The 21,723-nt window shown below is 35.3% G+C and overlaps 1 protein-coding gene across 1 annotated transcript in view; it reads right to left on the reverse strand.

Moving 5' to 3' along the window:
• LOC149956187 (furin-like protease 1) overlaps positions 1 to 6,360 on the reverse strand; it is a 28,312-nt gene extending 21,952 nt beyond the window's left edge. The window contains exons 1-5 of the mRNA XM_090166795.1: positions 6,312 to 6,360; positions 5,618 to 5,733; positions 1,556 to 1,654; positions 1,165 to 1,281; positions 954 to 1,082 (exon numbers count right to left, since the gene is read on the reverse strand). Coding sequence (XP_090022921.1) covers positions 954 to 1,082; positions 1,165 to 1,281; positions 1,556 to 1,654; positions 5,618 to 5,733; positions 6,312 to 6,360 — 510 coding nt within the window. The remainder of the gene's footprint in view (positions 1 to 953; positions 1,083 to 1,164; positions 1,282 to 1,555; positions 1,655 to 5,617; positions 5,734 to 6,311) is intronic.
• Positions 6,361 to 21,723: the final 15,363 nt, after the last annotated feature.

Consider the following 21,723-nt stretch of genomic DNA (forward strand, 5'->3'; position numbering starts at 1 on the left):
ATAGAAAAAGCCCAAGTCTATTTTTTACCCCCATTTCTAGCGGACATTTCTGGTCGCCATTGGGCCGTAACTAAGTGAGGAATTGGTAGTTTCCCAAAGTCTGTACTGCGAAAGGGCAGGGAAAAGATAAGAAAGTTTGGTTTTCAGTAAGCGTTTTTTGAAGTTGAATCGTAGAAATGAAGAAAAGCGAGCGAGCGTATAATGTTGAATAAATATTTAGCGTGTAAAACTTTAAGCTATATATTCCCTTTTTGCTTAACTATTCAGTATTTATAGTTGTAACCATTTTAGTTTAACCAATATTAAATCGCATAATTAAACTTTATTTTCAATTCACATGATCGTCTGATTAGTTTAATGTCTCAAGCGCATACAGCGGGAACAAAAGTTCATCTGGGTCGCGACACCTAAAAATTGTTCGCAAAATCCTGCAGTAGAGAAATTGTCGAATACTTGTGATTCAATGAAATGTCAAAGTTGCGCTTCAAATCTTTGGATTCAGTAAATTGGAAGCATCAACCTTGTACAAAAAAGTATTTACGCCGAACGCACCGGGAACTGGAATTACCAACGGTTTAAGGAATGCTTCCGGTTTAGAGTTCGGCGGAACAGATAAATTAACCCTTAAAGGGGGAGAGGGACTCAGAATCATGCGGACTTTTCAGATTTTGCTTAACTATGCATATACTACCAACCAACTTTTCACCTTTTAACAGACGTCTTGTTTTTGCCAAATCTTAATATCTCAAAAAAAGCTACACTTGTGGCATTAAAAGTTTCCATTATTTCAACAAGCACTATATAAACAGTGACTTGCAGTTCCTGGCTCTCGGAAACATTACTTCTTGACGATTTCATTGAAGATTTTTAATCGAAGGGCAACCTAAGCTTCCCTGAGCCACTTTTGTGTATAGCCTTTCGCGATTCAATATATCATTCATCTATTTGCTCACATAGTTTCCAAACATGTCAGGGTGGTCTTTCTCTATTCCATCGTCCAAGATAGTCACCACAACACCACGTCCTGTGATTCCTTGCTCCCAAACGCTCCTGATATTCATATCATTACCACTGCCGCGATTCTACAAACATGATAATATCCATTTTTAACCACGAAGTATTAAGGATTACAAATAAGATACGATTGTAAATATGTTTACATACCAAATACCACATTTTTGGCCATAAAGGATCATTAAATAACAGGTCTGATAACGCAAATCGACTTTGAATGTTTCTCTTTGGGCGTTTCAGTAAAATTTGTTGCGAAAACCATTTTACCTTGTAACAAAAGCAATTAGTCCAGTCAAGAATGTATAGAGGTTAGCAGAGAATATAAAGCTGCAACTAAAGGCTCTATTTTCATAATTCCCGGTAAAAAGCCGGTGATCATACCAAACTATCTCCCCCCCGAGAAAGATTGGAAGTTTACACAAGGAAAGTTGAGGGGATTGGCTTTTCTACCGGGAATCGTGAATCCATATATTCCCTGCGTAACTGAAAACACTCTTGGTCCAGTCAATTTTCGTAATATTTATGTCACTTTCTTACTCACCTGCGGTTCTTCCCTAATTTTTCTAGCTTCTTTGGTAGTTACCTTGGTAGATCGTTTTCTAACTTTATTGTGTTGTAAATGGTGGTAGCCATCGATAATCTAAATATAATCGTATACATTTAAACATTAACCTAGCAGTATCTGATATTTATTGGCAGTGTTGACAAAGATAATATAGAAATTCGTAATCTAGATTCGAATTATGAGAGCTTTCCAATTGACGGTTTTGTACCGAAGCCTTTCCCAACTCCTGGCACGTGACCTCTGAAATATCTACCTCCACCGGTCGCTGTAATGACCTATCACGGCGAACAGCGCGTCATTAAAGTTAGCCGTAGTCTTATCTAAAGTTGGTTACCATGGAAACTATACAGCTATTTTTTCGGAGTTCTAGCAGGAAGTGGGTAAAGGTTATTGACTACGCGCAAGCCAGTTATTTCGAATCTAGTTTACGAGGTTTATATTATCTTTGGTGTTGGGTAGTATTTAACATAAGCCAAAATGGTAGAAACGACCACATTTTCTATAGAACTACACGCGTTGAGTTTGCAAGTTCTCTCCCCACTGGTTTAAGGGGTTTCCTACCGCACTCTTCGGCTTCACCTTCCATAAAAACTTGTTGAAGTTAAAGGTTATAGTTAGTGTAGGGAGCTGTTGGCTCGCGTGGCTTGCATTGTAACCCGGCCACCTGAATTAAAGGTTTGAAAGTCGCTCGATGACCTAGGCCTAAGGTGGTGCCTTGGGTATTAGCCTAGCTGATTATTAATATTATTATAATCAGCTAGGCTTATCAACTAGGCTAATACCCAAGGCACCAACCAAGTCATCGAGCGACTTTTAATGCCTTTAAACAGGTGGCGAGCTAAACAATAAGAGCTAGAAATAATATGATACGATAGGAAACGATAATAAAAATATACGATATTGAAGATAACCAAAAATAGGGGCAGGAAATACAACATAGTGGGAGTCTAGGATTTCGAAAAAAGGGAGCACAAAACCGTTACCCTATAAGCGCGGGTAGAAACATCGTATGAATTTCGTTAAAGTGTAGCGTTCCGCGATTTTCCTTCTGAAGTCTTCTGATGTCAAATAAATGTTATCGGAGGCGAGTGCTTTTACCTAAGACTATTTAGAATATTTAGTTAAAACGTATCTTACTTTAACGCAAAAAATAACGCTTATTGAATCGTCCATAACTGGTAAAAGTGCATACAGTTTATGAACCTAATCATGATGAACTAATTAATAAATGTATCCGAAAAAAGACTGGGTGCCTCCGTTTTCGACCGCTGAGCCCGAGGGGTCATACACTAGCCATTATTTTGTACGGGATTTCGGGATTTCATTGAGATTTTGGAGATTTTATCATTACTTTTTGAAGTGATTTTGGGATTTCAATGTTAATTTACCATAAAGAGAGTTAAAAGAGTTTGCGATTTTAGACAAAGTGTACGGGATTTTGGTAAATATCCGACCCCTCGGCTGAGCCACATAGCGCCTTTCTATACTTGTTATTCGTTAGTTCCAAGCCGGATTATCATGGCTACGCGATTTGCTTTTACCACCAATTTTCAAGTTTCGTGTGAAATATCCCTATTTCCATTTTTACCCACTAGGGAACGGTTATTCTCATCTCGGGAAAGTCCCTAACTAATTAGTCCATGCAATCATAATTAGTATCACTCCCTTGATTATTACGACGTTCACAAATGATTAAATATGATTAAAATCATAAGTGTAGCTTTGACGGCGTGGCTGTACATTAATAAATCCCGATTAAACGATAAAACGTTTAGAAGTAATTATTAGTACACTTCATCACGATATGATCTGACTCGAGCTCATGTGTACGAGTGTAACAGTGGTCTAGTGTACAGATTTCGAATTTCTTAGGCCTGACAACGAACATTATCTATTATTAAACAAAAATTAGAAGTTGGATTAAGGGCTTCCAAATGGGTTATATAACAAATAATAGAGGGTTTATCAAATTTAAGACCATATATACTATTCCATTATAAAGATCGACAACATAATATCTATTGAACTGGCTTTGAAATTGTTTATTGAAAGTCAAGTATTTGTTATTTTAAATATTTATGCTCAATTGTATTTAGTTTTTAATTTTAAATACTATTCTTGAAATATTTAGTATTTAATTTTAAATTAATTTCTTGAAATATTTCGTATTTAATTTTAAATAATTTTTTTGAAATATTTAGTATTTAATTTTAAATACTTTTCTTGAAATATTTCGTATTTAATTTTAAATACTTTTTTTGAAATATTTCGTATTTAATTTTAAATACTTTTCTTGAAACATTTCGTATTTAATTTTAAATACTTTTCTTGAAATATTACGAATTTAATTTTAAATAAATTTCTTGAAATATTACGTATTTAATTTTAAATAATTTTCTTGATATATTTAACATTTAATTTTAAATTTTTTCTTTAAATATTAACTATTTAATTTTCAATACTTTTCTTTAAATATTAACTATTTAATTTTCAATACTTTTCTTTAAATATTAACTATTTAATTTTAAATACTTTTCTTTAAATATTAACTATTTAATTTTAAATACTTTTCTTTGACACCTGTTAAATACCACTTCGGAACCCTGTGCGTTACGTAATTTGTCGAAGTATGTGACGTAATTACATAATATCCCATGAAAATAGTTTTCCTCGTAATTAGCGCTATGAGAGAGGGCTCTTTCTCAACCTCTCCTAACTTTTCAAAGTCACTTGGCCAGTGTTTTTTCAATTTTTTGTAACGTTTTCTAATGCAAATGTCCGGAATATTTTCATTTTGACAATTGAATATCAAAGTTTTGGGTAATAGAGGCTCCTAAACACCCAATAAAAGGACACCCCTGAAGTTTCTAAAAATGACACATTGGATTACTTATGATTATGTTTCATAAAGTAAAATAAAGGTGGTTTCAAAAGGCTATGCAAAAACTTTAAGGAGTTGTCGGAGTGCGTTGAGAAGTATGCCTTTTTCCCCATTTTCCTACGATGAGTCAAAGAGCGCCAGAGAGCTTCAAAGTGTGTCCTTCTAGCACATGGAAGTGGGCTGAAACAAGCGCAAAACCAAGCAGCAATGCAATGCGAACATTGAGGTTTTTGTTCGTGTGATAGGTAGAAAATGACTTTGAAGCTCTCTGGCGCTCTTTGACTCATCGTAGGAAAATGGGGAAAAAGGCATACTTCTCAACGCACTCCGACAACTCCTTAAAGTGTTTGCATAGCCTTTTGAAACCACCTTTATTTTACTTTATGAAACATAATCATAAGTAATCCAATGTGTCATTTTTAGAAACTTTAAGGAGTTGTCGGAGTGCGTTGAGAAGTATGCCTTTTTCCCCATTTTCCTACGATGAGTCAAAGAGCGCCAGAGAGCTTCAAAGTGTGTCCTTCTAGCACATGGAAGTGGGCTGAAACAAGCGCAAAACCAAGCAGCAATGCAATGCGAACATTGAGGTTTTTGTTCGTGTGATAGGTAGAAAATGACTTTGTAAACAAATCGAGGTAACCAGCGTGTAAAAGTAAACTTAAACAGTATTTAAAGTCCCTGCTGCTTGGTTTTGCGCTTATCGCAGCCTACTTCCAGGGGCTAGTAGGCAACACTTTCACAAACAAGTGTTTCCATAGACATTTTCGATCTACTTTACTTTTGAATTCTAAGAATTAACCCCCCCCCCCACCAATATTCCGTTTATCATTAGAGAATGACGATACCTTTATAATTGTAAATAATAAATTATATTTTATGAAATAAACCATTCATCCAAATACACGTAAAAAATCTTAAATTTCTGAAACTTTACACTACTAATAGCTTCGATTTTAGCTGCATTTTTTACATATTGATTATAATAATTAAACTACCATTATCAGTGGCGCACCTAGGATTTTTTCTGGGAGGAGTGGGCGATGAGTCCCAAAACATTTTTAGTTAACGATAAGCAAAAAAACGTTTTATGAAGGATTTGGTCATGCTTATTTTCTTCTTCTTCTAATTTGAATTAGATGTAAATAGAATACAATTACCTCACCAAGATACGTGTATCCGTACTTTTCAGCCAGTTTCTCGGAGACATTTCGTCCACCCTCTACGTAAATCACAAATTGGTCCGTGTACACAATAGCCACACATTTCTCAATCACTGTTACACACAAAACTAACACCAGCAAACAGTTCAAAGGGCTTAATGTAAATTTAAATAATACAGGTACCATTTGATCAATTGCATTAACATTAATTATTAGTTTAATGAGGTCCAAAGAGATGGATTATCAATATAACTTAACTAAGAATACATTTTCGTTAACGATTATTTCACAATATAACGTTTTCCATCTTCATTAAATGTAAATACTGAACTTTTCTTGCCTCAGCTAGAAGGATGTCATTTGATTTTATCGGAAAGTGTACGCTGAAAAGCTTATCTGCGAAATTTAAAATATCATTAATTTTTCCGCTGGAATCGGAAGTGCCAATTAGTTGGCTACACAGACTATGCCGGTAACCTCTGAAGAGAAATCAAATTTCAATTATGGTTCTTGAAATGACGTCGTGCGCTGTTGAACAATAAATACCAAAAAACTTATTCACCTATATTTCATAACAATACCTAATTTTCAACATTTTATAAATTTATTTCAATAAAAGATTAATTGAAAAGTATAATTACAGGATAACAGAACTGCATATTTCGATTAAAATGACTGAATTCTATTTTACCGCATGAGTCAGCTTTGAAAATTGGTACGCACGTACATTGAACTATCATCTTAGATTTTTTTAAATTCTAGTTATTCAGATTTTAAAGGTGATTTAAACATAGATATAAGAAATGTATATAAAGGTCTAGATAAATTTCGGGGCGTCTAAGCCTAACATAAAATACGGAATTGACACCTAGCAGACACCGAGGAAGGCACGTGACCAAGAGCGCGAGCTCTCTTAGCATTTTAGTACTAAGTGCTTGACCTTTCCGCAGGCGGAAGTCTTTAGACACCATCTGTTGGTGACTTTTAGTATAATTTTTAAGCAGGAGACCCTGGCTCTCGCGACGATAGCACGAGGTTTCTTACCGATAGATAGCGCGTTATAATTATAGCCTGCAGAAATTACGCGTTTCTGCTAGCTGTCGCCTCCGTATTCACTCCCTTTGAAATATTTTATCTAGACCTTTATATACGTTTCCTATATCTATGGATTTAACCACTTGGAATTGAAATGTCGTAAGTTTTTGATTTCATCCCAGTTCGAATCGTATCACAGCAGCAGTTAGGTAAAAATTTCGATACATTTCGATACATGGGTGGAAAAGGTGTAAAGTTATGATTTTTTTGGGGGATTTTACTTAGTATAGAAATACTTTAAAGTGGATATAGAGCCACTTTTGATTTGGTCCTAAATTTTTGAATTATATTATTTTGTTTTTTCTTACTGGCCTAAATCAAGAATGTATTTATTTATACTCAGGGAGAATGAATATGTCGAGATTATTTTGATCGTTTCTCCAATTCCACCCGTTGGGCCCCCCGGTATGCTGCTCCGCTTTAGTAAAATCAAATAATACTGCAATCTCATTGGATCTTAAAAATTACGTTTTTCGACGCGATTAACGCTGCTGCGAGGACGCAAAAAATAAGATCCCCTCCTTCCCCCCCCCCCTTTAGCGTGACGGGGTTAGGGCCTCAACGTGTCCGTCGATAGTCTCGACATATTCATTCTCCCTGAGTATAAATAAATACATTCTTGCCTAAATAAAAAGGCTATAATGCAGTTAAAATACGCGAAAAGATAGAAACATCCTTAGTAAAAGAGGGCAAAAAAGCTTAACACTAACAAATTTATAATAATGATGAAACTAACGAAATAATCGGACCAATAGGTCTTCGAGAATAAAATTAAAACTTGAAACTCGGACCCAATAGATCTTCGACTCAAAAACAAATTAAAATGGAATTTAATTATCCAGAATTTACAGCGGAAGACCGAATTCGGCCTATTTGGAGCTCATCAGTCCCGCGTTGGTTTGCTACTAACTAAACCGAAAAAAGAGAAGATAAGCTTAAGCATTAAAAATTGCAAAACGCGTTGCCTAGCAACGGAAAGCCGAATATTGGAATATTGGTGAAGAATGAAATGCACGATAAGTTAAAGTTAATAAAAACCACCTATGGACAATAATGCGGTTAAAATACGCAAAAAGGTAGAAACCTTTCAAAACAAAAAGGGGGCAAAAAGCTAATTAGGTTAGGTGAGCTTTGCTTAGTTAATGTAAGGATACGTTATTGATCTAAAAGTGAATGGTGACCAAAAATGGAAATATATCTGACCGAACACTAGTACATTTTTGTAATACAGTATTAGTGCCAAAATGGTTTTCATCTATGAACATCAAAGATCTAAATATGACATCGTTGTTCTCGAGATACATTTTAAATGACCTTGAAGGCATGTTTCGAGGTCATTGACATTTTCATTGTTGTGTGACTCCTATACGCTTTATACACTCTTAAAATTTCAAATTCGTACCTAAAACACCTTTTATTAGCTCTGAAAAAATAATAATAATGTATTTAAAAAATTTTAAGTTGCTCTATATCCAGTTTTAAATAATATTATTTTCTTAGTATAACCCTTAAACAAATCATAACATTACCATATTTACCACCTGAGCTAAAACCATTTATCTAAATTTGTACCCATGTGTAGCTGAGATTCCGTGTATATTAGATATATTCATTTAATATTAACTAAAGAACTAATCCCATCTTAATCCCAAGTGGTTAAATCACAAATTCATTCTGAATAAATAGGATTTTTAGAAAGATAAGTTTCCAGTATCTAAGAGTGTAGTTCCAGGTACGTGTGTACTAATTTTCAAAGCTGTATGATAATTTCGAACAATCGGCGTTTTTTATTACCATGCGCTCCCACTATAATCTGCAAGATTTCCATATAATTATTTCATTGTTTACAAACTCAATAGACTAGATAAGGCCCGGAAAACCTGTAGCTGAGAGTAGAACAATCTACACTTAGCTACAAGTTCACGTTTTTAGAGCTGTGGCTTAACTTCTCTATTATGAAGGTACTCCCTATATTTGAAACGGGTCGATAAATGAAGCTTATTTTAATTTTGGGGCTAATTGTTTTACTAAGGCCCGAATTAAAAGGCAATAAAAGTTCCTAGGCTAGATTATAGACCTAGCTGATAAATGTTACAGTTCTATAATTTTTCATAAATAGTGGTGATTTTCACTTTATAAATTAAACACAATATAAATTAAATAAGCAACATCGTATTTTAATGAAATACTACAAATCAAATTTAAATCAAATTCTAGAAATCTAAATATAAATGAAATATTATACGTCCAATATAAATTCAAATACTATACATCTAAATATATATCAAATACTTGACATCTAAATATAAATCCAATACTAGAAATCTAAATATAAATCCAATACTAGAGATCTAAATATAAATCCAATACTAGACATCTAAATATGAATGAAATATTATTCGTCCAATATAAATCAAATACTAGACACCTAAATATAAATCAAATACTTAACATCTAAATATAAATGAAATATTATACGTCCAATATAAATTCAAATACTATACATCTAAATATATATCAAATACTTGACATCTTAATATAAATCAAATACTAGAAATCTAAATATAAATCCAATACTAGACATCTAAATATAAATCCAATACTAGACATCTAAATATAAATCCAATACTAGACATCTAAATATAAATCCAATACTAGACATCTAAATATAAATCCAATACTAGACATCTAAATATGAATGAAATATTATTCATCCAATATAAATAAAATACTAGGCATCTAAATATAAATCAAATGCTAGACTAGGCATCTAAATATAAATGAAATATTATACGTCTAATATAGATCAAATACTAGACAGATACATCTCATTCGAATATTATTCAGTTTTAACTGTACTAGAGAATGTGATTGTATCTTTCTTTAACGTTACAACAGCGAATGAATAAAAATAAACAATAAATTGTAGCGGTATTCCAATTGAAATGGACATTATCAATGTAAAAAGAAACTCTAGCTTATTTCTGTGCTTATTAGTAAATACAACAAAAACCTGCATATACAACGAAATACCGAAAATCAGATCTCGCAAAACTTGAAGTGGCAAGCACGATGGCATAGGATAAAAGTAATGGCAAACTAGGAAAGGAAATGTGAACGCAACCGTCATGAAGATAAAAGAAAATAAAGTGAAGATTTTACATTTGGCGAAACAGAAATAACTACTGGAATAAATAGCGGAACTCCCGCCACTGACTCTCGCAAATCGACACATGTTACCCCATAAAGTAGCGGGACCCTGCTCCAAAAGTTCCCCTTCGACGGAACCGAATGAATATTCTTTTAGCATCGCCATCAACCCGAAGGCGCAATCTTCGGCCAATGATGGTTCAGCTTCCACATCGAAAGAAACGTTTTTTTCAGCGTCGACCTTTGCGACTAGAAAAGTCGTTCTGACCCCGAAATAACAGCGGTTGAAATTCTTCTGTTGAAATCTGATCACTCCGTAATCGAGCACCGGTACCAGGTCGACGATTTTCGCAAAGACGCTGTTCGCTAATTCGACGTTGAGATGAATGACTCCGTTCCCGAAAGGGTATTTGTCATCGGCGACAAAATTGGCGATTCCTTTTACGCAGTTTTCGGTTAACACGCTGTCTTCTTCCAAATGGACAATCCACTCGTTGTCCTTCAAAATGTTGACATCGTCCTCCAGACAATATTGTAAATTTCGGGCTTTAAACAAAGTCCCTTTAGCTGTTTTGTAATCGTGAGGAACTACAATTTGACGAGAGAATTTGCTCGCGACTAAATCAGGAATTTCGCGTTCCGTCACTATCTCTATTAGGAAGTTCCGAAGTCCAACTGCGAGACACGTTTCCATATTTCGTTTCAGATTTTTCCCGACCAGTTTAGAATAGATTCCTCTGGTCACAACTCTGAAGCAAATTCTAGGTAACGTTGAAAGGTTAGCTCTTAGCTTAACTTTTCCGGGGAAACAGTCGTAAAGTAGCAGACCCAAGGCGTTTAGCAGGAAAACGGGAAGCGAAAACAAAGACGTTATGTTCAAGATGTTCACTAATATTTTGAATGCCAATGAACTCGATTCGTAAGGCAGATAGCTTTCTTCTTTCCGAGAACGAAATACACTCCAGAATAGTACAATCAGAAACATGACGCAATGACAGAGATGTCCCACTCGAAGTTTCAACTGCAAAATTAATAAAAATAATTTAGAAATCATCAGAAAGTTGGCGCATTTTTGCTATTCTCGATAACCTATTGGTTCGAGTAACTAGTAATATTTTTAAACTCTTGTAGAGCTTTTTTTGGCCGATTAACATTACTGACTTTTCTAAATTTTTACAAGTTTTGTTACTCTTTACATTGAAGTCCATTAATGGTTCTTATTTACTGAACCTTTAGTATATGTTATTCTCCACCACTATGCCCCTATTAGGTTTTCCGTTGCTACGCAACGAGTTTGAAATATTTAATGTCTAGACTTAATTTTTCTTTTCTGTGTGTGGTACTGGCGAGACCGGTCTACCGTTGGAAATTATGCCTTATATCTTCATATTTTACTTTTAATTTCGTTTTTCAATCGAATCTCCTGTCTTTTATTTATCCTGAAAGACCCTATTGCAATGGTACGAGTATTTCGTAAGTTTTTTAGTTTATTTTAATAATTTTAGCGTTTAGCTTGTTTTGGAATTTTCTACGTTTTCGCACGTTTTATCAGCGACTGTTATATGGATAATGAAAAGCATTTAGACCGTAGACTCTTCGATTTCTTAACCAAAAACTGGGGCGAAAAAGACAGACTATTTTGTATTATTTAAACTTGAATTCGGATTAATTAAGAATGGGTCTTGGCAATTTAAGCCACCTCCAGCTATATTTTGCTAAAGAATGAAGAACACCAATCAAGGAAAGCACGCTAAAACCCCACTGAAAAATGGCATTACGTTTTTGTAAATCTATACAGGGGATTTCAAAAGTTGTAGGGGGTCAGTTGAGAAGTATGCCTGTTTTTTTCTCATTTTCCTACGGTGATTTAAAAGAGTGCCAGAGAGCTTCAAAGTGTGGCCTACTAGCCCCTGGTAGTAGGCTGCAACAAGCGCAAAACCAAGCAGCAGGGAAATGTGACCATAAAGGTTTGGGTTCGTGTTATAGGTAAAAAAGGACTGTGTAAACAAATCGAGTTAACCAGCGTAAAAAAATAAAACTTTAACCGTATTTAAAGTCCCTGCTGTGTAGGGACCTGTTTGATCACGTGACATGCATTGGGGTAGGCGAGCTTACGTTTGTTTCCTCATATCAATTTATACCTAAAAAATTTGCAAAATTTAATTTGTTTCTCAAAATATAAGGGGCCCTCAATTGGAAAAATCTCCTGGTGGTGCCCCTGGTGGCATAAAGGGCTTGCGGCTTTCCACCACCCTCCTACGCATTGTAGCCCGGCCACCTGATTTAAAGGCAGTAAACGTAGTAAACTGACTTTGGCCAAAGGTGGAGTATTAGCCTAGCTGATGACTTGGGTCAAAGGTAGAGTATTAGCCTAGCTTACGACTTGGGTCAAATGTGGAGTATTAGCCTAGTTTTTGACTTGGGCTAAAAGTGGAGTATTAGCCAAGCTGATTTTTATTATTTTTATTGGTTAATAACATTTTATTTTGGTAAATAAAAGTATAACTGTTATAACACTTAAGTTAAGCAAATATTTTACGCAAAGATATGCAACTAGACACAATTTAAAATATAAATAATGCAAATCTTCACTGGATCCCCAGGATTCGATTCTGGGTACGTTATTACCCAGGCATGAATAGAATACATGTTAGATCGTTGTTCTTCCTTTATCAACAAAATAAATTCAGCGGTTCTTGAATTTTAAAGTTCAGATCCATGGTTCAATTTGAATAAGTAAAAAGATCTGCTACTTCATGGAAATAAAATATTTAATTTAAAATATTCGTAAGTTGCCGAAATTATCTAAGGTCGTTATATCCAGTTTTAAGTCTGTTGATTTACACCTCCTTATTTAAATATTTTTTACCTAATCAAAACAATTTAAAATCAATTTTATTATTGCTGTGTACGTAGGACGTCTGTATTCCGCATACGCGGGTTCGATAGACGCCGTTTAAAGTTGAATAACTCTAGCTTGATGAAAATCCGGTTGAACACCTTTCCCTTTATCGTGTTTGTATAGTGTTAAGTCTTTATCTCTCTATTACAAATAGAGGATATTTTTTAAGATATGTACTGAAAAACGTTTATTTGGAAATATGTCTAAAAAGCTTAGCATTTTTGCTTTGGCCACAGATATAAAACTGACTGACGCTTGACCCGTTCTCTAAAACCTAAACCATAATTTAGAATTGTACTTACCATTTCCACTCTAAACCGATTCAAATACAAATGATGATTACGAAAAAGTGACTTTGCAGTGAACAGCTAGTAGTGAATGCTGTAAAAACCCGTGTACTGAACAGCCGCTACATTTTCAAGGGTGTGACACGTTCGTCAATCCGAATGTTATTATTTTGCTGACATTTTTGACGTTATGTACGAATGACAAGGACAGTACAGATAAAACTTAACACGAGAGAGAATATTTTATTAGTAATGTGGAAAGCTCATTTCATGTTTAAAATTGTAGTTGGTTCGAATCAAAAACAATTATTATCTGACGTTACTGTTGCGTATGTGCTTAGAAATTTCCAAAATTGATAAAATTCGAGAATATAAAAACTCAATTGCACGTTTAAAAAAAATCTAGTGCATTGGCCGAAAAGATAATAGCACGATTTTCAGATAAATCGGCGGTGGGAATTTCGAGTTTTTGTCGGTTTACGGTTGAATTTCTAAATATACCTGCGCACGTAATACAATTTTGGAAAATACAGACTTTTACGTTATATTTCAAAGTTACAATTGCTTAATTAACATAGATAAGATTTAAAAACAGTTTTAATAATTTAAGTATGGAACAGGTATTGCCGAGATTACCACGTTGACGTACAGTCATAAACATGCGATTCGATGATTGTTTAGGAGCATAATACTAAAAATACGATGTAATGACGCTTAAAATAATTATCTACATATTTCTTGATCATTTTGAAATTTACGCTATAGACATTTCTGAAATTAATCAATATAACACGCGTAGGAACCTTTAGGAATGAAAAAATAAATAATAGAAGAAATTCGAAATTACCGCCGCCGATTTACCGGAAATTCGTGCTAGTGGGTACGTTCAATAACGATTATCACGAAGAAATCGGTTTTTCTCTGATGCCTGTTTGATGAGGTCGCAGTGCCGGATTAAGACCATTGGGGGCCTCTAGGCACTAGGCTATCGGGGGCCCCTTTAATTCAAGTAGAGGACTCAAGGATGGAGTAAGAGGGTAGCTAAGCAAACCAACTTTTTCTAGAGTTGACACAATGACCATTTTGAAAATGGGAAATGGTTTTTTTCCATGGGCGCCCGCAGAGGTGTGCAAACGGGGAAATTGCTCCACCCCCCTTTCTTTAGCCATACCTCTTTACCCCCACCCCGAATTGGGCCTTGCCCTGTTGTTTTTTCTGTTGAACTTTTTGGGGAGTGCAGTGACGAAGAAGAGTGATCCAGTTACTTGAAATGTGTGTTACATCAATTTCGGGAAACTTATATCCCTATTCCTACTAAGCTTTAGCTATAGCTCGTTCATTTATCGGATCGTTGTGTGTGTAAATGTTGTATAATTCATCGGGCGAGTTCGCTATATGACTTGAAATTATTTCTGCCGGCGTCCATGCTCTCAGTAGCGTAGGGGGTGGACTTGCCCCTTTGGCCACCCATCTGGCTATGCCACTGCATGCTCCTCTCTATTTGAACTCTGTTTGAACCCAAAAACCAACCTTTTTCTATTTGACTAGGCAAAAACCTAACTTTTCGCCCTACCACTCTAAGACCAAGCACTTAGTTACATACGTTCTTGAATTCCATATGTGGCAATTCACAACGTAACTTAAACCAAAAAATAAATAAAAATGCCATAGCACCCACTTTAAGGAAGTAATAACTGGACCATGATTATCCAAATTATAGTTCGACTATTCAAATTTGTTTAATGCTGGGAAAATGTTGTCAATTCAAATACTAACGATGTTTATATGAAAGACTATGTTGGGGCCAAACAAAATGAACAGGGGTGGGGCAACCCCCTCTCTGCTGAGCGGCCTGACACGGAGTCACAGAGTGGACAAGAGATTGGTTATGCAAGGTTACAAGGTAGTCGTTTTGGTACGGTTCTACCTCTATAGATCACCGTAAAACGAAATAGAGGCTACGCGGCAGTAGCGGACTGGGTCTAAAAATGTGGACTGCCAGGGGTCAAAGGGGGCCCACCCAAAACCAGAGGCGTAGACAGGGGGGAGACACCCTCCGAAAAAGGAACATTCCCCCCTGAAATATTGTTTTATGTTAATAATTTTTTCGCTTTAATTATTTTTACTCAATTGTGTGTGAACTACGCTACTGCCGAAAACTAGAAGGATAAATGCTGAAATATTTTTAATTAAATCAAGGAATACCACTGGGCATGCCTCAGGCTGGAATCAAACCAGCGACCTGTGGGTTGCGGTCCCAACGTTTCTTCCATTTGGACTACCTAAGCCCACAATAAAGGTGTTCCCTTGTTTCGCGTAAAATATATCCCGATTTTTTATTAAGCCATAGCATTTTATAAATCACCTAGTAGTAACCGTTCCTTTCAATTGGAATACTCTTTGGAACGGCAACTCATAGGTCGCTGGTTCGTCGCCATTTATAAAAGAAATGTTTTAGCGATATAATGTTTTTAATAATTACAGATAACATATTAAAGGCAATATACAGTCGATACAGGGATATGTAACGAGCAGCTGATATTTATTGATGCTTTTGATGGCTACCCAGGCTCTGTCCATGATGCTAGGATGTGGAAATCGAGTTTCATTTATGAATGTTTAAAAAATGGCTCAAGATATGTTGGCGACGGGCATCTGCTTGGCGATAGTGCTTACCCGTTAGACATGTTTATAATGACACCTTACAAAGACCATGGACATTTAAATAATCAAGAAACCAACTACAATACCACTCACAGTTCTGCACGTCAGATGATTGAACGAACTTTTGCTTTGTACAAAGGAAGATTTCGAAGGCTCCAGCATTTGAACATGTCATTAATTCCCCGAAGTTATTATGTGTGCTTGCATACTACATAACTTCATTTTAATAAATGATGGATATAGTGATATTGAAGATTACATAGGACGTATGAATCTTGCTTATCCAACGGCAGATATTGCTCAAGAAGCGGCATATGATAATGCAAATGTATAAAAGTTAAACGGGCAGATATTGCTCAACAGTTGAGACCATATAGGCTCAGAATAATTAGTAATTAGATCTTAAAAACATTTTATAGTGACTACAATTATGAACTTTTAAAAAATGTAAAAATCTTTTAATTCATGTTCATAAAAGCATCTACCATTTTTGATAACAGTTCATTTCTAGTATCTAATCTTTTCAAAATTTCTGTTTGAAATGATTTTTGTTGATTTGCAGACTTTAATTCTAATTCTTCTGCGTTCTGCGTCCATTCTTGAAACCATTCAGGTATTTCATTATTTTTATACTTCTTCCTTCTCCTTTTTGTTGGATTATTTGTTTCTCCTAATAAACTGGTTCCATCATTAATCTCTGGAGTTGCTGCTCTTGAAGGGGTTGAGGAAGATGCTCTTGAATGGGTTGAGGAAGATGATGGGGTTGAGGAAGATGCTCTTGAAGGGGTTGAGGAAGATGATGGGGTTGAGGAAGATGCTCTTGATGAAGTATTTGAATTTGCTGACGGCACGGATGAAGGTAATGATGCTGATGATAATGAAGAGGGTAGACTAGAAACTTCATCTGTAAATTGTTCTCATAAATCTTAAGAATTCAACTTGATATATGACAAATTACCCAAGTCCTCAGAAGTACTGTTTAATAAATTCAAGGGTGTTATCGAGTGATCAGTGTGGAAAATTTCGTCCATTTGGTCAAAAAAACCCACGATTGTTTCCCTTGACCTGTTTTAGATGACAAATAAAAGAGTATAATGTAATTAAATAATACAAGTTATAATCAATAATTTTTTAACTTACGTTCCCTTTAAATTACGAAACTTGATATTGCATTCCTCTCCAGACCATTTATATCCTTTCTTGGCCATTTCCTGTACCACAGCGTTCCAGACATTTGATTTCTTTCGTGAATTTTCTAGTCGTCCTTTATACTCTGAGTATAAACATATTAACAACAACACGGCATTGTTCATCCATTTACCTAAAATAAAAAGAAACACTAAATTAAGGTTCTAACAACAGCGGGTACCGGGCTCTAACATTAGGTGAAAACTGTTCGTCAATCCCGAACTGTTTGAACAATCCCAGAGCAGTCTATTCACTGGAACTGCCTCTCGGACTATTCGGGACTGTCCAAGCAGTTCATTAAATGTTTGCGTCTATAGCGAAAATTAAGAGCCAAATTATTCGCAAATAAAACCCTGAACTGTCCACTATTTTTTGTGACATCAAAACTCAATCGTTGTTCTTCAAGCGGTCCGGAACTGACAAATAATTTTCAGCTATTAGTTAGTATAGTCACTTCAAATGGCTAACCATTATCTTGGCCATTAGTTTGGATTGAAGTTTGCATTGGTAAATCCTAGTCCAGAACACTATTTTTCTTTATTATTTCTATCTAGCTGCGTCAACGAATTGTAAGAGCTTGCCGGGAAGTAACCCCGTAAATGATTCAAGCCGCCTTCGACAATATGATTGTTCGCGCCCAAGCCTGCATCGCAGCCGAAGGTGGTATTTTCGAAACGTACTTATAAATTTTGTTTGTAAGTAGATAAATAAAATGCCTCTTTGTTTTTTCAAATCGTGTAATACCTTCTTCACCATTGTCTCCTAAATTTTTCAGCGGTGTTTATTGCATTAAACACCAGATTATAAAATTTCTGACTTTCATAAAGTAACACTACTCTCCCAATGGACTTCAAAAAAGTTCTTTTAGCTTGCCCAACTTGTCACTTTTTCAAGTCGTATTTTTTCAGTGAAAAAGACGTCTATTTTTTTCTCGGCAACGCTATTTGTACGTTTTCGGTGACGCTCTACAATTTTCTCATAGAAAATTTTCTTATAGCACCTAGCGGTTAATTTTTTTCGATTTAGATGCAATTTTGGTAGAAAGTGTCCCGTGGCACGTATAATGTACCGTACAAATTTCAACTTTCTAGAAAACATAGTTTTTGAAAAAAATCACTTTTTCGAGCAACAAAAGCACCTTGTATACCGACGATCAAAACCGCTGGTTATAAACACTTACCACGTTAAGAAACAATTAAAGAAGTATTTAAGAACATTTATAGCACTAAAAACAAGCAACTCATGATTTTCGCAACGCGATGTAATTATCGGGGTGAGTGACGGGCACGGGGCGCTATGTGTGCGTGCTCTGTGCGTGGGAGGGAGATGGCACGTGACGCAATCCACATTTAACGGACTTTTATGTATTTTACAATTTTATAAAATTATGGGGGTCCGCTACCGTTTCTTTACTTCTGTTAGTTCAGGGCTGGTTGTTTAAGGTGGCCGCTGTAGTGCTTAAAGCGGAGCAGCGGGGTACAAATACATATACTTATGTCAGTTCTTTTGCAATTTTCTGCATTACCATTATATGAACTGCTATGCTGTTTCTTTATTTCCAATGCGGATGAACATTTTAACAATGATACTCAATTGCGCAGCTTCATTACATACTTACTTGTTAGTGAAATGTAATAGTATAATTGAAAGAACTAACGACTTACGGCGGCCATTTTATTTTATATTAGATTCTTGGCCTAGCTACGAGTCCCTTAAGCAAAGGCTTATTAACCAAAACAGTGCAGAGCAGAGTTGCCAGACCTTCGCAGGCTCTTATCGCCGAAATAAGTAGCCCAGTACACAATATTATGTAATTTTTTCCATGATTATCTATTTATTTAATGGAAAATTATAATATAAAACGGTCAAATAAATGCTTTAACAGTCTATAACAATTATTTTTGCATTCTTCGACCAAAACAACCTTGAAAACGGCAAAAAAACGGCCTCGGGAGTGAAAATATCGTACTTGTAAGAAAACGTCCGCCATCTTGAATTCTGAGCTTCCGGTCCAAAATCGGGAGTGCCAACATCGAAATCCGTGTTCAGGAGGTCCGAATTAGTAAAAAAACTTCATTTGGCCAAATGTTACCCAAAATGCCGCTAGACTTGTTAAAATGACCACTTTAAAATATAATATTAAAAATAATCGTGATCACTTCTGTGTTATTTCAATTTAATCATGTTAATAATTGGAAATAATAATATCTTAAATGAAGTCCCAGTCATATTTAGTGATTAAGTAGTGACGTTTTATTAAAACACAGCATTGCGAAAATTGTTTAAATCAAATCCAGCCTGATACCAGAAGTTATTTTTCATAAGGACAATGTGGACGCTCTAATATCCATTTCCCCAAATAGGACGGTGTGTAAAAATGGAATTATATGAATGGGTTTACTGGGTAATTAAAGGATACCAATGATCACTTGCAGTATGAAATACCCCTTAAGAAAGATCTACCAGATCAATAGAAATACCCGACCCCAACCTGTAAGGATAGACCTGCTAAAATCGACACCCACCGGATGATATCCATGGGTGCCTAAAAAATTGTTTTCCATATGGTTTCATATTAAATTTGTATAAGCCCATTCGTTCGTAATAGTCCAGGAGACAGATAGCCTTTTTTGACGTAGGGATCGAGAAATTCTTTAAAATATTACAAGCCCGGCGCATATTATTTGTACGAATCAAAAATAAGGGCTTAAAATTATCACAGCGCCCACTAGTGGCAGTTATGAATAATTTATTAATTTAACAGCATCGAAATTACTTAGCGGTCGTGAAATGCTTTTAAATAAGATAATACAAACCTATATTTATTGCAAGAATCACCATTAAGAGCTAAAAAGAAATATAACATGGCGATTAATTACGACTATGATATGAAAAAGTCCAATATCTATAAAATGACCCCTTAAAAGTAATATTCGAACAAGGCGATCTGAAGATTAACTCCGTTTAGTGTTATGGTACCGGCAAGTCCATGTCAATAGTTCGCACGCCATTAGTTCTCATTAACAAATAGCTCACCAACCAATAGTTCGCCTGGTCAATAGTTCGTATACTAAAAAAAACGTTTATTTCATTAATAAAATAAAAATTACAATAACTAATAAATATAGTCAAATGAGACTTTCCGGCGACGGAATCAGCAACTATTCGTTGAGTTGAATCTCTAACGGTTAAAGCGTTGGTTTTCATTTCCTGAACAGCTTCCCGCGCAATCACTTGACCAAAATCTGCAGCTTGATTGTGAGTGGCTGTATATTTCTTCACCTGATCATCATACGTATGAACTCTAGACGAGCACGTTTATTTACTATAATTTTTTTAATCTCATTTGAGTATGCCGTTAGATAAATATAAATAAATTATTGTGGCCATGTTGCTTGTTTTTTATTAGTATACGAACTATTGACCAGGTGAACTATTTTCCAAACGAACTATTTGTTGGCGAGCTATTTGTTAATGCGAACTAATGGCGTGCGAACTATTAACCGCGAACTATTGTAGTGCGAACTATTTACCGCGAACTATTGTAGTGCGAACAATTGACCGCGAACTATTGTAGTGCGCACTATTTCCCGCGAACTATTGACGTGCTACCCTTGATGACGTCATAACTTAAAATGCCCAACTTTCTCGCTCTGGCACCCGGTATATTCGTGATCAGCGCCCTCGAAAGTACCAGAATCGTTCCCAAAATCTTTGCCGGACCGAATCCGACGGTTCACCCCTGTCTCCTGGACTTGTAACCCATAAGGGCGGTGGCGCACTGGGAGATGTTAGCTCCGTCCAAATGGTCCTATCTCCACCTCTGACTTCTCATTCCCACTACTGTGTGCGAAGTGGCGAGCTGGTCGAACCATTGTTGCAACTTCTGCTGGGTTGAGCGGCTTACGTCGACGGTGCGACCATCAGTAGTAGGGTTCTGCTACCCACACAGAAAAAAAGGTGTTTAGATACTTAACACTTTCTTAAACACCAAAATGCAACAGAATATTTATCATGTTTAAAAACGATCATGTTAAGGCGATAGTGGTGTTGAGTTTTGCAACATCATGCGTTTAGAAATTAAACATGTTATTAGCTTCTCATATTTATCATTAAAACGTGTTTGGATAGAATACGTTTAGAGATTAAACATGTTATTTGCTTCTCATATTTATCATTAAAACGTGTTTAGAAAGAATACGTTTAGAGATTAAACATATTAAATGCTTTTGGCGCTTACAATGAAAACACGTCTAAAGATTCTTAAGATTAGTTTCTGAACATGTTCAAAGGTTCGGGTGTTGTGGTTTAAAACTTGTGTTAATTTGGCGTACACGTCACATTAAAAACGTGTTTTAAACCACAGCAAATGAAAATTTGAATATGTAGTTTTAAGAGATTTGCCTAAACTTGATTTAATAAAAGAACAGTAACAATATAATATATCCATGTCTATGTTTTATTAAGTAAAATTACAATTATTTTATATCATAATTTTCCAAAAATTTAAAATATTTTGCGTTTTTTTCAAATTTTGCGTTATCCTTTAAAAGGAATTCTTGCAAAAACCCAAGAACCTGTATAAGTGTCGGTGGATAGCTAAAATCAAAAACGTAGTACACCTGCAACACACATAAAAGGCACTTTAAGATGTTATTTGTTTCACAATCGATTGAGATCGTATCTGCAACAATGAATCCATTGCTTAGTTCTTCGAAATTGTTTTTAATAAAAACAATTTGTGGCGAAAGTATTTGAGATTCGATTGGAGGAGTCTATATTAAAACACATTACTCCATAAAATTATTTTGTCACAT

The sequence above is a fragment of the Leiobunum rupestre genome, chromosome 2 (genome assembly GCF_980474605.1).
Source record: "Leiobunum rupestre chromosome 2, qqLeiRupe1.1.hap1, whole genome shotgun sequence".
Taxonomy (NCBI): Eukaryota; Metazoa; Arthropoda; class Arachnida; order Opiliones; family Sclerosomatidae; genus Leiobunum; species Leiobunum rupestre.